Source organism: Dermacentor albipictus, chromosome 4 (assembly GCF_038994185.2).
Source record: "Dermacentor albipictus isolate Rhodes 1998 colony chromosome 4, USDA_Dalb.pri_finalv2, whole genome shotgun sequence".
In the NCBI taxonomy this organism is placed as follows: Eukaryota; Metazoa; Arthropoda; class Arachnida; order Ixodida; family Ixodidae; genus Dermacentor; species Dermacentor albipictus.
Genome location: NC_091824.1, coordinates 164,647,635 through 164,662,292, shown reverse-complemented (window position 1 = coordinate 164,662,292; position 14,658 = coordinate 164,647,635). Strand labels below are relative to the sequence as shown.

At 48.2% G+C, this 14,658-nt stretch overlaps 1 protein-coding gene across 3 annotated transcripts in view; it reads right to left on the bottom strand.

The window, feature by feature from the left end:
* LOC135899962 (acetylcholinesterase-1-like) overlaps window positions 1–14,658 on the bottom strand; it is a 78,322-nt gene that overhangs the window by 30,657 nt on the left and 33,007 nt on the right. Inside the window, exon 1 of one of the 3 annotated variants that reach the window (XM_065429362.1) lies at window positions 3,807–5,409. The exons of the other annotated variants lie outside the window; for them this stretch is intronic. Within the exon in view, the coding sequence (XP_065285434.1) occupies window positions 3,807–5,398 (1,592 nt within the window). The 5' untranslated portion in view covers window positions 5,399–5,409. Of the gene's footprint in view, window positions 1–3,806; window positions 5,410–14,658 lie in introns of those variants that run through there. 3 annotated transcript variants of the gene reach the window in all.

Here is a 14,658-nt window from a genome sequence, read left to right as displayed (position 1 = left end):
ATCTCTATCAGCGGCCCCTCACTGCAAGCAGACTGGCGCGATCGGCGTGGGAGGTGCGAATGGACGCATGCCGTGTTTTCATTAGCACGAGATGCATATCGCGACGGGGAGACGGTTGCTCTGCCGTATGAGTCGGCTTAGCTTCTTACTCGTAAATGATTGCATCTCACGTAGCACCACGCACTCAGTGCGCTTAAGCATAAATAATAGGGGACGGAACAAAAGATAAGCATTCAGTTATGTCAGCAATAACGTCTGCAGTTTTGCCTAGTGTTGCTGACAACCTTTTGACACCGCTAAACGTCACGCTTAGAAGTCTGAATGATGGCCGAAGCTTTACAAGATTGCTGTCAAAATAATGGGCCGTCATCCGAAGCCCAAGAATTCCACGATATTGATACACATCTACGATAACAATTTACGGTCAAGTTATGACGGCGCTCCGGGCTATAGCAGCACAGATCTTAAATAAGCGATAACCTTCTCGCTTTACTATATCCTTTTTTGTAGCCGTAAAAAGAAGTCACCGACGATTACTATACTCCCTAATGCGAAATTTGAGCGAAGCTCTATATGTGTTTTCATCTCACGATATATTGAGGCAAATAATTTGAGAGAGACATGTAGTAGAGCCGGCCATCGTGAAAAATATGATCTGCGGGTCAAGCGCGTCGGCTTTCATACACGACTCGTCGAAGGTTCCAGTGTAAACACTTGTGTCGTTGGGCTTCTAGAAAGTACCACACAATTCCCATCGCGAATACAATCTGATTATAAACAATCGCACAGATACGAGTTCGCATCCAGCGGTTGGCGGGTGCGCGTGAAACCAGTTTCCCGTGCACACGTCACTGAGGGGGCCGCTTTCATTGGCGTTCGCGGTTCGCGGCTCGTGTCTTTCATCTGACGCTCCGCGTTCGCTCTTTCATATTTCGCTATTGTGCTCGTTCGCTCGGTTACGCCGCAGACCCCGGCGCAGGCGCTCGCCGCAGGAATGGGCCATTAGGAGCTGCACTCTAAAAAAAAAAGTGCGTTTACAAAAGTTCCAACCTCAACATTTATAGCTCATGTTAGCGACAACCGTTCTTGTTTACGATATCCGTATGAACCAGATATAACGCCTACACAGCTGATCGGATCGCATGCGGATTTCGTCACGCTGATTTTTCCGTGTGTACATGCAAGCAAAACACCTGCTACTTTTACTTGCTCGGCTCACTTTAGTTGACGTAACTTGTGTATCTAAATGTGGTCGTTTGTAAACAGAAGCCGGCACTCATGTCAGGTTCGTGTTGTTGCTAAACGTATAGCTGTATATAAATGTATCAGTTGCCCGACGCGGTGGTTCAGCGGCTATGGTATTGCGCTGCGGAGTTTGAGGTCGCAGGTTCGCTCTCAGTCCCGACGGCCACATTTCTATGAGGGCGAAATGCAAGAACCCTCACGTACGTAGATTTAGGTGCACATTGAAGAACCGCCGATTGTCAAAATTAAACCGGAGTCTCCCACTACAGCATGCTTCATAATGAGGTCGCGGTTCCGGCACGCAAAGCTCCCGAATTTATTTTTTAATGTGGCAGTTCCCGATAAAATTAAGTCACGATTATTTCTTCGTGCTCAGCATTGGCGAACGCGATGTGCGCGCAAAGACAGCTTTGCGAGTGAGAATAGGGCTCGAACAAAGAACGGGGCGGCAATGTGCTTCCTGGCAGCAATTGAGTTAAGCTAGCTCGTTGGATGCCGGCAACACGTTATAGTCCAAAAGTGTTCACACGGTAGCTCGGCCTTGCGGCGGGAGAAGCGAAATGGGAAACCCCGCTGAGCCAACTGTGCAGAGCGCCAAGCCAAGCTGGGCACCCAGCACGCGCAGACGCGCGCGCGCACCGAGCAGCGTCCCATGGGAAATATTAGCGAGTAAGGACATTCGTTAAGCGGGGCCAAGTCAAAACTTGGACAAAAACAAAGTAAATGAAGGGTACGGGAGGTAAAGCAATCTGCCGAGGTGGCTCAGTGGCTATGGCGTTCTGCTGTGCCGCACGAGGTCGCGGGTTCGATTCGCGCCGTGACAGCAACATTCAGATGGTGGCAGAATGCAAAAGCGCTCGTCTACCGTGCTTTGGGTATACATCAAAAACCCCAAGTGGTCAAAATTATGCCGGAGCACCCTGCTTTATGGCGCCCCCCTTCCCTAAGCCACTACGCCGCTTGGGCACGGTAAACCCCACCGTCCAACACAAAGGGTAGTGACTTGCTATTTGAGGCTCGAGCCGGTTGCCTAAGGTCAAAAACATACCAGCGCGAATATTCGGGACTATATGAGGCATGTGTATGCAGCAGCAAAAATCCGGGGACCACTCAGCACATCCTAATAAAGTGCGAAGGGTCACCCAGTGAGAACCGTAGGTGACGTACACCTTCCAGAAGCGCTTGGGTTTAAAATGTACGGAAGCGCCAGCCGGTCAGCAATCTAAATAAGCGAGAAATGTTTAGAGTATTGGTGGGAAAAAAAGGCAGGGAAGAGATTGATACGACCGGATCTCTTACAGTCATAGCCAGCAGTACAAGGTAGATTTTGAAGGAAGAAAAGATTAAGGAGATGTACACAAAAATGCTAGCTAAAGAACATCTATATCTCACCTGATTAAATCAACCAGGCTACGTGACTACTTGTTACAGCCCCGTTTCAAAGGGGATGCCATTAAATCATCATCATCATCATCATCATCATCATCGTCGTCGTCGTCGTCGTCGTCGTCGTCGTCGTCGTCGTCGTCAGTCCAAAAACGTGTCTAACAGCTTTGTGTCAACTAAATCGTTGTTGAATTTGGCGAAGCATCTTCAGCGTCAAGGATCACTCAGCAGATGAGGTCCGGTCCAGCACATTTTGTGTTATTGATGTCGCCAGTGAATGCGTCAGGAAAATCGTGAACCCGGTATTGCTTATACAAAAAAAGTCAGAACACGATGGCCGGTAGAGCCATTTTCCCGCTTCCTTTCTTTTTCTTTCTCTCGCTCTCTCTCTCTCTCTCTCTCTCTCGTGAGAAAGTGAACTCGTAGAACATAATCCAGCGGCACTTTTGCGCCCACTACTGGAATATGAGAGCCCAAAACATAATGTTGTACTGTTGACAGTTCACAGAGGCGACACGCCATGCACAGACCGACACGCCATGCACAGACAAGGTAGTGGCACAAGGGCGAATAATGATTCATCAGCCGTGTCCATACATGCGTTTGCCCTACATTTGTCCTGCTCTAATTTCACGCGATGCAGCGGAGCAGTTCTAAATCATTACAAATGCACGCTGCACTTATAGGAATTCATTATTCTACGCACAAATGAAAAGCCACGAAGCAAGATAACGTTACAGGAAATTATAAACACGACCTGTTTTTCTTACCACTGTTCGGCATATATGAATAAGAAAGGACGTCTTTTCGCTTGCAGTTGAGGCGATTCACTAACTTATCGGAGTAAAATTGCGCATGTATAACGGAATACAATGAAGCTACATAAGCCATTATCGGCGACAGCTATGCATGAAGCAACAAAAACTATTCCACGGTATTTACCTGTCATATTTCGTAATTTCCGTTGAAAAACGGAAACAGGCACTGTTATTTAACTAGGCTTTTGGAAGTTCGACGAGAATAGGAGCACAGTGATCGCCATTATGCGTGAAGCGCACTGCATTTAGCGTATATGTTTGCAAACCTAAAAATAATAATCATTGCCTACAGCTCGTTGTTCGTAGGCGAAAAGTAAGAAGTAAGTTCGCTGCTTCCGTAGCGATGTTTCCACTCACCCGGACCAGCAGAATTCACCAATGACTTGGACAAGCTCGTCAGAGAAGCGATATTCGTCCGGGGTGGGCGGTTTTCGGTACACCGCCAATAAGTCTCTGCTCGCTGTTTCGTTCACCGCTTTCAGGTCCGAGTGAAGCGTGCCAAGAAAAAATACTATATCGTCGTTGTGCGTAGCGCCGACACTTGGGTGCCAGGGGCTCCACGAAGGTCGGTGATCGAAAAGAAAACGGTACACGGTGACATTGTTCTTCACTGCCAACTCGGAGAAGACATCCGCGGGACATTCGAATCCGCCGTCGTCGAGGCTGTTCTTAATTCCTTTGAGCGCTGCCAGTGGGTTCTCTACGTCGTCCTCTTCGATATACGCGTTGGCGAGCGCCCGGCTCTCTGTAAGTTTAATGTTAAATAGTGCCTTGATGGAAAGTACGAGTGCAGTCAGACCGTCGACGTCACCGATTTGGAAGCCGTACTGTGCAGCGAAAACTTCCAGAAAGAGGGCCCCTTCATCTCGAGTGTTCCCCAAAAGTACTTCTTTCACGTTAAGCTTAATACGATCGTTTTCCACAGGATTATTCGGAAGGAATTCGTCGCCGTAGCTGGGCAACACCGTGATGTATCGGTATGCCAGCGATGACATGGCGTCGTCCACGAGCCTGTGAGCGTCGACACGCCGCAAACATTCAACCATGTCCTCCTTCTGCAGGTGCCACGGCAGGGAGTAGTCGACGCAGCCTAGCGACCGGCCGATCCTCCTGAAGTTGTCGTTCTGGTCGATGCTGTCCACGTAGGCGAGCGACGACGGCGTACCGCTCAGCATCACGGCGCGATGGAACAGTCCCTTGCTCATCGGCGACATCATGTGGTAGCTGATGGAGATGGCTCCGGCGCTCTGGCCGACCAGAGTCACCGCGTTAGGGTCGCCGCCGAAAAACTCAACGTTGGCCCTGACCCACCTGAGCGCTTCCACTTGGTCGTACAGGCCCATATTTCCCGGGGCGTCCGGAATCGAAGCGTTCATAAAACCGAGGATATTGACGCGGTAGTTAAACGTTACGACTACGACGTTGGCGCGAGCAGCAAGGAACACACCGTCGAAGATGAACGCCGAGGCGGTGCCCCAGCCGAAGAAGCCGCCGTACAAGTAGACCAGAACCGGCAGCAGCTTCTTGCATGGATTCTTTAACTTGGTTAGGCAGGTCCTCTCCGGCGTCCACAGATTTAGGTACAGACAGTCCTCTATGGTTCCGGACAGGTTGAACACTGCTCCCCTCCCGAGGGGCAGGTCCGTCTGCACGCAGCCTGGGTTAAATTCGGTGGCATTGAGGACGTCGTACCACGGTCTCGGTGGAAGGGGTCTCCTGAACCGCATAGCAGCAAGCGGTGGCTGAGCGTACGGAATACCGAGGTAGGCATCGATAAGCTTGCCCCGTTCCTTCAGGCGGATTCCGGTGACCGCGCCCTGCCGAGTATACACCAGCGGAGCCGGATCGTGGGTCCAAGCCACGGTTAGAAGACTTAGCAGACTAGTCGCTGCAATCACCACCATTGCCATTTCGTGCTCTAAGCGTGGATGCACGGTTCTCGATGGCATTTCTCGCCTTACCATGCGCGAAAAAAACAAGCGGAGATTTACCGCGCCTCGTTGTGGAGAGGGCACCAAGGTTCCCGGCACTTGCTCTCACCGGATGCGGTGCACGAGCGTTCACCCTCGCACTACAACCAAGCGCGTATGCCTTCCCCTTTCCCCGCTTTCCACACACACACACTTTGCGTAGGCTTTTCAGTAGGCTTTTCTATTTAGCTACTTTTACAAAGCAATTTCATAATACGGCCTTGCTGGCGTCGTTAGATTAGCCATCAGCTGTCACTAGCGCCTAATGGTAAACTACTCCCGTTTGTTGCTTCTCTGTGGCCATGACAAGTACATTTTATTTTCTTGGCTGTTTCTCTTTCTTATTACACATTAGCAACTCTGAGTGCGATTATGGAGTTGAAGAAAAGAAGCTGGAAAGGGTGCTTGCTAACAGATCTATTATATGGGAGCTGGGGGGTCACGTCACTTAAGCTCAGAAGTGCCAAGTTGGCCACCACGCCTCTCGGCACTGCATTGTGTACAAGTAAATCATTCTTCAGCTTATAAACTGTGAAAGCAGCGCTACCTAATCTTCGCAATCGAAGCTCATATTCTCTCCATGTATAGTTTAGAGGCAGCACGACAGTAGCACAAGATAACAGTTCGCGAATAGCACCACGCTTATGTATCGTAACTTGGCTATAATGTACATTACAATGGGTAGTAGCTCTAAATATGTTATAACTTTAATATCCGCCATCTCGCATCCACTGTCCTCGTAAAGAGTTGTCAAGACGGAAACAATAGGCAAATGGGAAAGTCTACATAAATTTTCCTTCTTTCTTCAGTCTTTGAGGCATAATTGAGCTCCACAGACGGCCGTTAAGAAGTATGTTTTCGCAAGCAATACGAGAGATAAAACTTTCATTATAGATAACGCGGCCAGCCTTAAACACAAGGAAGATCATTCCAATAAAAAAATGCGACTATGCTCTTCTCAAAGAAATTAAAAAATACGTTTTATTTCGTTGTGTATCGTCGGCGCCGTCATTGTGAACAAGGCTCCCTTGCGGAAGTCGAAACCGCTTCTTATTTATAATTTTTATGGTAGGCGTCCAACTTTCAACTACTTACAATATAATGTTTAGTTCGAAAATTATTGTTGGACTACCCTAATCGCGAAGTGTGTATAATGCACAATGCAGCTCCCTGTACGCGCAAAGAATGCGAATAATGCTCAACCCACTGGCTACATGGATTGCAAGGTATAGAAAATAAATGCAAAAGCAACAGCACACTCGGCTTGCGTGTACCGGCGCATTCAACTTTTTATAACAGACTTTATTCGCTCCAAATTTCCTCACGCGGGACACACCAGAAAACGACACATATATTGCCAAAGTTAACCCTCATTCTCTTTTCCTTGTCTCGTTTATGCCACTTCCTGAAGAAAGAAGAATGCAAAAGAAAGTTCAAAAGCCAAAAAGCAGTTGTAGTTATAACCTTCGATGGTGTACGCCGGTGGCTAATAATCGCCTGATGAAAAAGTGGGGAGGTCGAACGCGCTGTGGCAGCCCTGCGTTGCATGCGAAAAAGAAGCGATCTGCATCGCGGTGAAAAGTAAGAAAAGCGTCACACGAGACCTTCTGCTGCGTGCGTGTGCCATAGCCCCGTAATAATTCTCTCTCTCTCTCTCCCTCTCTCTGCCCAAACCATTCTCCAGACTTGACCTTCCCTATCCCCGACCCTCACCCATCCTAGAGGTCCTTTGGCTTTGTTTTGCTGCTGCGATTGGTGAGTCCTTCAAGGACCCAGGGACCGATTATGCGAGCTAGTTCCGAGCCTTGAGTCTCCGACTAGTTTTCATTCGGAATCCCAAGTTCGTTCGGTCGACAAGCTTGCCTGCTCACAAGAATTAAGCATGCAAATAGTTGCGAGGAAAATAGAGAGAAAGTGGGAGAGTGCCATAGACGAAATCCACGTTGGATCTCCCCTCTGCCTCGCCGCCTCCTTTCCTCTGCCGCCGTTAGCGAATGAACGATGCAGGATGATGCGGTGACCTTTCACTGAAACATAGTATCCGGCTTTCGCATGCCGGTCGAAAAAGCATTCGCATAATACGAGGAGCTCCGTCTTCCTGCGTACTGGCAAGAATAATAAGCAGGAAGGAAACGAGCCGACCTATGAGACTGATTTTACGAATGAGTGCTTCTCGACCGTCTCTCCATAGTGCCGTATAACGCGCGGTTGAAGAATTCACCTCGAAACGCGACAGGCAGACAGCGTATCAAAATCGGTCAAGGTTCCTGCGGCGGCTGATTGATCAAACCTTGCGAAAAGCATGTTTCCTTCACTGCGCAATCCACATGTGGGGCTGCAATGTACACTTTCCGCCAATATGAAAGGCGACACCGAATTCATGCTACAACTCGTGTGTGCGGTGGTAATGAGGAAAAGTTCCATGAGCGGGATTCTTCAACTGGACAACAGTGCAACAAATAGCAGTGATTGAGCTTCTGAGATGCACACTTGTAAGAGCCACTACTTCAACGCACATGAAGTTTTTCCTTTAATATTGACGGAAGGTGTAGGCCTGCCGGCTGTCTTCAAGGACGTAAAGTGATTTAATTAGAAAGCTGCTGCTTTACGGTCCACGAGCCGTTATTTACGGCTGTTTCTGCATCCCTCGACAGAAACATCATTCTCAGGAAGATACAAACTTTCCTTGATTAATCAATCCTTGAGGAAGCACAGAAAGCATAGTGGGCGGCTGCTGCGACAACTAAAATATAACGAGTATTCAGAGAACGTGTGGTAAACAGATATATGAAACTAGTATCCTATGACGATCCCTGCCCGTACGGTATAAGTGCCGGTTCTAGCGACAGAATTCGCATTCAATTTGTCACGACACCACGGCTTCCCAATGTCTCCAAAGACCCGTGTTTGTGCAACGATTGCTCTAATACCCTGATTACGGCACTTAAATTCAATAACCTGCTATACATGGTGCTCAATGCGTGCCAATAAGCAGGTCTACGTGGGCGCCCGCACGTACCTCTCAGCAAACAACGTGATTATGTCGATCATGTGGAGCGAGCGAGCCAGCTATGGTAGATGCGCATCATTTCTTCAAGCTGTGTTCGGAACCAAGCATGATGGGCCCTCTACGGTAGTCGGCCACAGTCGTACGTGGGCGAGAAGCCAAGGCTGAGCAAGCAGCGGCGTTTTCTTCCTCGAACTTATGATGAACCCAACAGCTCGGTATACGACAAGAAGCGCAGGAAGCTATGCGCAAGCCGCATCTCTTGTGTTTTATGCGATGGCCGAGCAATTAGGCGCGCCTCCGCGACGAGGCCACCTCTCTTCGCCGCCGCACATCAAGCGCTGTTCGCTGCTTTTTCGCGTGTCAAGAGAACTGAGCCAGCTGTGATTAACGTCCGCTTCCTCGCAGCGCGTGCCACACATCAAGGCATGGCATTTGTTGGCATCGGTTTTCGCAATGCGTGGTGCTCGAAGGTCAGGAAATTTTAGGACAAGTGCTGTCTACCGTTATAAGAAGTGACCTTCCCTGTAGGCTTAAAAGTTGTCGTTGTTGTCATAGCTTTATCGACGGCAGTAACAGAAGCGCGGAGCTTGACGTCGCTGAGCGTGCGAGTGGTATGAAAGGTTCTGTACCTCTGTGTAGCGATCGAAATTCTCAGTGAGTGGCTTAGATGGTAGTTTTTGTACACTATTGACTTGGGCGACGGGAGTTTAGATATATTGTGCAGAAAAATTGGGACAGGCAGATTTGTATGAGGGCAAACTTCACCAATGACGCAAAATTTGGCAGATGACCGGATGGGCCGAAGGAAGTCAGCGGCTCCCCCCTTCCCGCCTGCCTCCCTTCTTTTTCTTCTCCGTTCTTTTTTTTTGTGTGTGTGTGTGTAAATGAGATGAAAATAAAGTACCCTTTGGTCGCCGCATCCTGGTGAAAGATACACCACTTCACATTTCACATTTCACATTCAGGCAGCCCAAACAAAACAGTATACCTCGAATCACTCTCCATCGTTACGCTACCTCGACGCGCAACGAACGCCGAGGTGGTACGTTATGTAACGAACACATACAAACAGCTGCGAAACATGCTGCATTTTACCGTCCTTGCCACTCTGACGAGTGTGGTTGAAAACGCCATGATATATATTTTTGTTGCGTAGTTGGAAAGTTTCAACATTTCTTAAAGTTTTAGAACTTTCGCTAACTTTTATGTTGAAACCAAAAAGGGGGGAGAGGAGAAGATAACCCATTATTCTACTCCCATCGATCACTTTCATATGCTTGTTCCTCTACCTACTTGCATAATGAGTGAAGCAAGATTCATGTATTTCTGATGCGTTACTCCTGTGCGCGCGCAGTTTCCTTTGTTATACGTTTTACTGTATGCCTTGCTGCCTATAATGATATGCCCAACTTCCAGGTTTCATTTCGAGCTGTAGTATATTAAATGTAATAATTGATTTGCATCAGTTCAGGGGTTGTAAAAATATAAAGTTCTGCTTGTATCTAAAAAACGAAATAGGAGTTGGACGCGAGCCAAGCCGTCGTCTACGATTGCGGATGCAGAACGCAGCCAATGAAAGGCAGACACACCGCTTTTCATTGACATGGACTCAGAGGCCACGGACAATAAGTTTCGCCATTCATGAAAGTTAAACGCACAAAAGCGACGTCAAAAGAACCTTAAAAGCTGAGCCGCCTCCTTCGTTCTCTCCAAGACAATACTGTTACGCCTGTATTGCGTTCTACTGCTGACAGCCGGCGTCTCAGCCCTTCGGGCACGCACAAGCGAGGTTCTTTTGGACGCGTCTACAACGTTCTTCTGAAAAACGACGATAATGCCGAGCATCCTCGAAAAAAAGAATGCGCTAAAGACACATTAGCGGGGCAGAAGAGTAGGTATGTGCGGTAGTTCCGCGTGTACATTGTAAAATGTACACTGTTAAAAGTGAAAAAGGTGTAAATGTGTGTATGACTCACACCCTTATGGTGTCGGTTATATAAATCACACCCCAAGGATTTGAGTTATAGACACATTTACACCATTTTTTTACTCTTAAGGGTGTACATTATTTTACAGTGTATGGCATATAGTTACATCGCTTGGTTTGAATACAAACGCAATGTGGAGGAGGTCGTCAAAATGAAAGAATTTCTTGCTGTTACGTCTGGTGTGGGCCTAATTATTCCGGTGAATTTGAACACGGAAAGGAGACGCAGCTACGTTACATCGTCACCGTCGCCCTGCTTAGTAATGAGTTCATTCTGTCTTTCGACGACTTACATCTGCACAAAAGCACTTATTCTCTTCGCTGCATCAAGGCCGAACAACGAAAGTCTCGCCACGCGGGTGAGAAGTGTTGTTCCAGAAACGCCATTAACGCATTCCGAACTTGGTGTCAGCGCCGGAAGGAAATCCGAAGGCAAGTATAGTCGCACTAGTGCGGACCCGACCCGTCCACACTTCGCACCGCGGCGGGCGGTCGTCACAATGAATCTCCATCAGCCGTGATCCGCGGGTCAGGGACGACCTCGCGCGCGAACCTTGAGTGACGCTGTTTCGGGCTGCTGTTCCGCGGCGTCAACGCCTCTCCTGTGTTGCAGTATTCGCGGCATATGTCGACAGTCGACTTAGCAGGCACGGCTTGAACGCTGCAGGAGCCGCCGAAATGAACTACCACATACGATAGCCGCCGACGCGTGTCGCGGGCCAGGCTGCACTGCTAAGCGAGAACTACGTGACAACGAAGCGGCGCTTGCGGCTACGCGATCCACGCGCCCTCACACATTCGTGTTAAGCGTGATGGTGACAGCACATAAATCTTAGCCACTCGGCCTATCGAGTGGATAAAACTTACCCGGCGGTATTGATGGAATGTTCATGGTGGCTAAAAAAAATAAAAAAATACAGCGACGTCGCGGTTCTACGTGCGTTGTCCATGAGGAGGAAACCATGTAGCTGTTTTTCCAAAACTGAGACTAATAAAAACGACCATGCGCGGGCGATGCGCACAGATGCTTTGAAGGATGATTAGAAATCAGTGGTAATAAATTTCATGAGAACAACTTAGCGTCATGAACACTTCAGCAACATAACACATCCTCTATCTAGGTACGTACCGGTTGTCAGTGGCGAAAGGCTTGTTTTTATAGCGTACAACTTAAAGTTTAGTGAAAGCAGCAGGCGGTGAAACACCGCATTGACGCGGAAAGAAAGAAACCGGGAATGTTCCTAAAAGTATGAAAACCAACATAACGTGTGAATGGTGCGTGAACACCAGAGCACTTAGGACTCGAGCTATGTGTAAGTAGAATCTCGAGTTTCTTCGACCATCAACCACACTAAACTGAACTAGTACTTTTACGCCTCCTGTAAATGTGATTCAATAGCCTGTATCCACGAGATAGTCAGAAGAAACTTACTTCCGTCGTCTTATTTTACTTCTCTACGCCTTAAGAACTTGATACTAGCGGTTGAGACGTGGATCTTTGCGTGACTCTGGGCGCGTTTGGCCTACAAACGACTGGCGCGTTTTATGTTTGTAGATACAGCGTGCATGTGCTCACGTGATGCAATTGTGTAAAGACAAGTAAACACAGGTAAACACTGATCTACAACAGGAACTTGTACCAGAAACGTTGCGAGGCGAGAAGAGGCAGCGACTTCCGACGACGACACGACGAGTGAACCCAACTCTTCCTCCAAAGGTCGAAACTTGCCGAGCCGCCGTCAGAGGCGCTAGCTGTATTTTTTTTTTCTTGTTTAACCTAGGTAGGACATTAGGCAGTATAATAGTAAAAGCTTGGTGGCGCAACCTACCGGCCCTTTCCAAAGGGGACGCTCATAACATCCATCCATCCCATCCATCGACACTGCACGCGTTCGCCGTGAACGCGGGAAAACGCGGACGGCATTGGCTCTGTCTCATCTTTCGGTGCATAGCATCGCTGGTGCTGCTGCGTGTTCAATGGCGCTGAGAATTATCTGGCGCAATGTCAAACATGCAGTGCACAAGCGAGGAATTAAGGGTACGTGTGTTTTTTCGCGTGGCAAGAGGTACCAGCTTCCAAAATGTATTTTTCAGCCACTATCTTCTATGAGCGGCACACAGTTTACCACTACAGTAAATCGTCCATGTACAATTATTAAGCACGTTTGCCTTAGAAGCCTTCGCTATTATTCGTAGGCTGTGCATCGCATGCCTCGCTCCAGACAAAAAGTACGTCCCCGGGCGTTTTGCTGACGGTTTAAGTAGATACCACACTAGACATTTCGGCCTACCCAGACCACTAGGTCAGCGCTTCAAATACTAATGCCAAAAAAAATTGTGAAATTTGACTGCGGCTTATGCCTCGAATAGCGTTTCTCGTGAAAATGCGCGACAAGAAACATATTATACGAGCTCAAAAATGCTTTTGTAGGCAAAAAAGGTGGGAGGCGAGGGAGAAGAATCAAGAACACTGCCCATAGCAACGTAGCAAAAGAAAGCCTACAATCACGGAAATGTTTTTCTTCAACCAACCATTCATTTCGTGCGCGAATAAATTCGTAAAAATGCTCCATTACAAGAGCGCCGTGAGGCATACTGACTGCGGTTGTAGAATGCGAGTGAAAAGCCTACTTATGCCAAACCGAGGGAGGAAGCATGGCCTAGAAATATATACTTTTTTGAAAATAACAATAAATGTCTGCAATGTCTCACACAAAAATTAAATTAGGAATAATACACTTTTGGCTACCTGAAAGTCACTCACGCGAAGATTATTTCTATATTCTCGGCTCTTAAAATATGTGCAATATGCACATGTGATCCCCAAAGTATGAAACCTTGACATCACAGCACATCATCGCCTAGCTTTATTTTCCGCTACCACCTTCGTTTCTTCACTCTATGCTCTATATTTATTTCTTTTTTCTCAACAAATGCATGTCTTCTAATTTTTCATAGCGCTCAGAAAACGCTGCGTGTGTACTGTCCATGCGCTGTCTGCACTGTGTGGCTTTGACGCGCATACCGCTTACCGGCTGAATCAATTAATTAACGTGCACCTACTAGCCACTAACGCGCAAACTCTTTAGGGTCGCTCTCATAGTATCAATGGAAAGAACTCGAATGCAGTCGCAGACCCAACATAACCCACCGAGAAGTCTCAATGTCGCGCTCGCGAAATGGATTAAATAGCCCGCTAATAACCCACAGGTAAAGGGATCGATCGCAATCCCCGCGAGACGTCGTGCGCCCCCGCTGTAGAGAAGCAAAATGGCAGCGAGCAACGTACACGCTAAAACGCGAAGGCCGTCGCGCCCGACCTGTTCGACCACGAAGGAGAGCTGACTTTAATGCTAGCGTCTCATGGCCACGCTATTGACGCTCCCATCGATACAAACTGCCGGTCAACCACCGTGAGGTGAGACAGGTGCAAGAGCGTGGCCCTCGCCTCCAACGTCGATTACGGGCTGAGAGCTGCTCCAACTTCACGTTCGCCGCCGCGGCTGGCATCGTGAAAACAGGTCGGCCATATGCGCTATTGGGACTCGATGGCCTGCGAGAGCACGGTGCCCGGAGAATAACTTATCATCAGTGGCTTTCACTACAGACAGAGACCTGAAACAATGCCGCCCGAATGACTGCCGCAAGAAAACGAATGAAAGCAAGAATATTCTTTCGAGGATTGAACATCCGGCTATGTTGACTAACATTTGTTATATGGCAGAAAATAGCAGTGAAAAACACACGTCCGGGGCTTTTCCGTCTTATCCCTTTTCTTCTCTTTTTTTCTCAGGCGAAAGAGAGAAGGGGAGGGGAAAGAGACACGAGCTTCGTTCACACAGCAGAAGCTTGATGTGGGTGAGTTGGTTATGGATACTTGATGAAAAGAGCGCTACGAAGACGCGGACGCCTTGTCTGTCATACATGTTGTTCTTTCGTCCGCGTCTTCGTAGCGCTTCGTTCACACATTTCAATCAGTTCCTGCATACGATGTACTATGTCGCGTTCGCTCGCAAGTTGAGCTTGTCCACTCTGCGAAACTACGAGGGTGGCGCTGCTCCTTTTTTCGTGAAGTGACGCACGCTACTTATGTGAGACTCGAAACGCTTTAGTAACGGCGTAAATAAGCCTGTCCAGTACGCAGACCGTGCTTCCGTAAACACCGGAGTTCAATGTCATTCCCGTATACGCAGCTGGGATCCCACAATTCCGCTTTTAAAAAAGGAAAGAAAAAGAACGCCC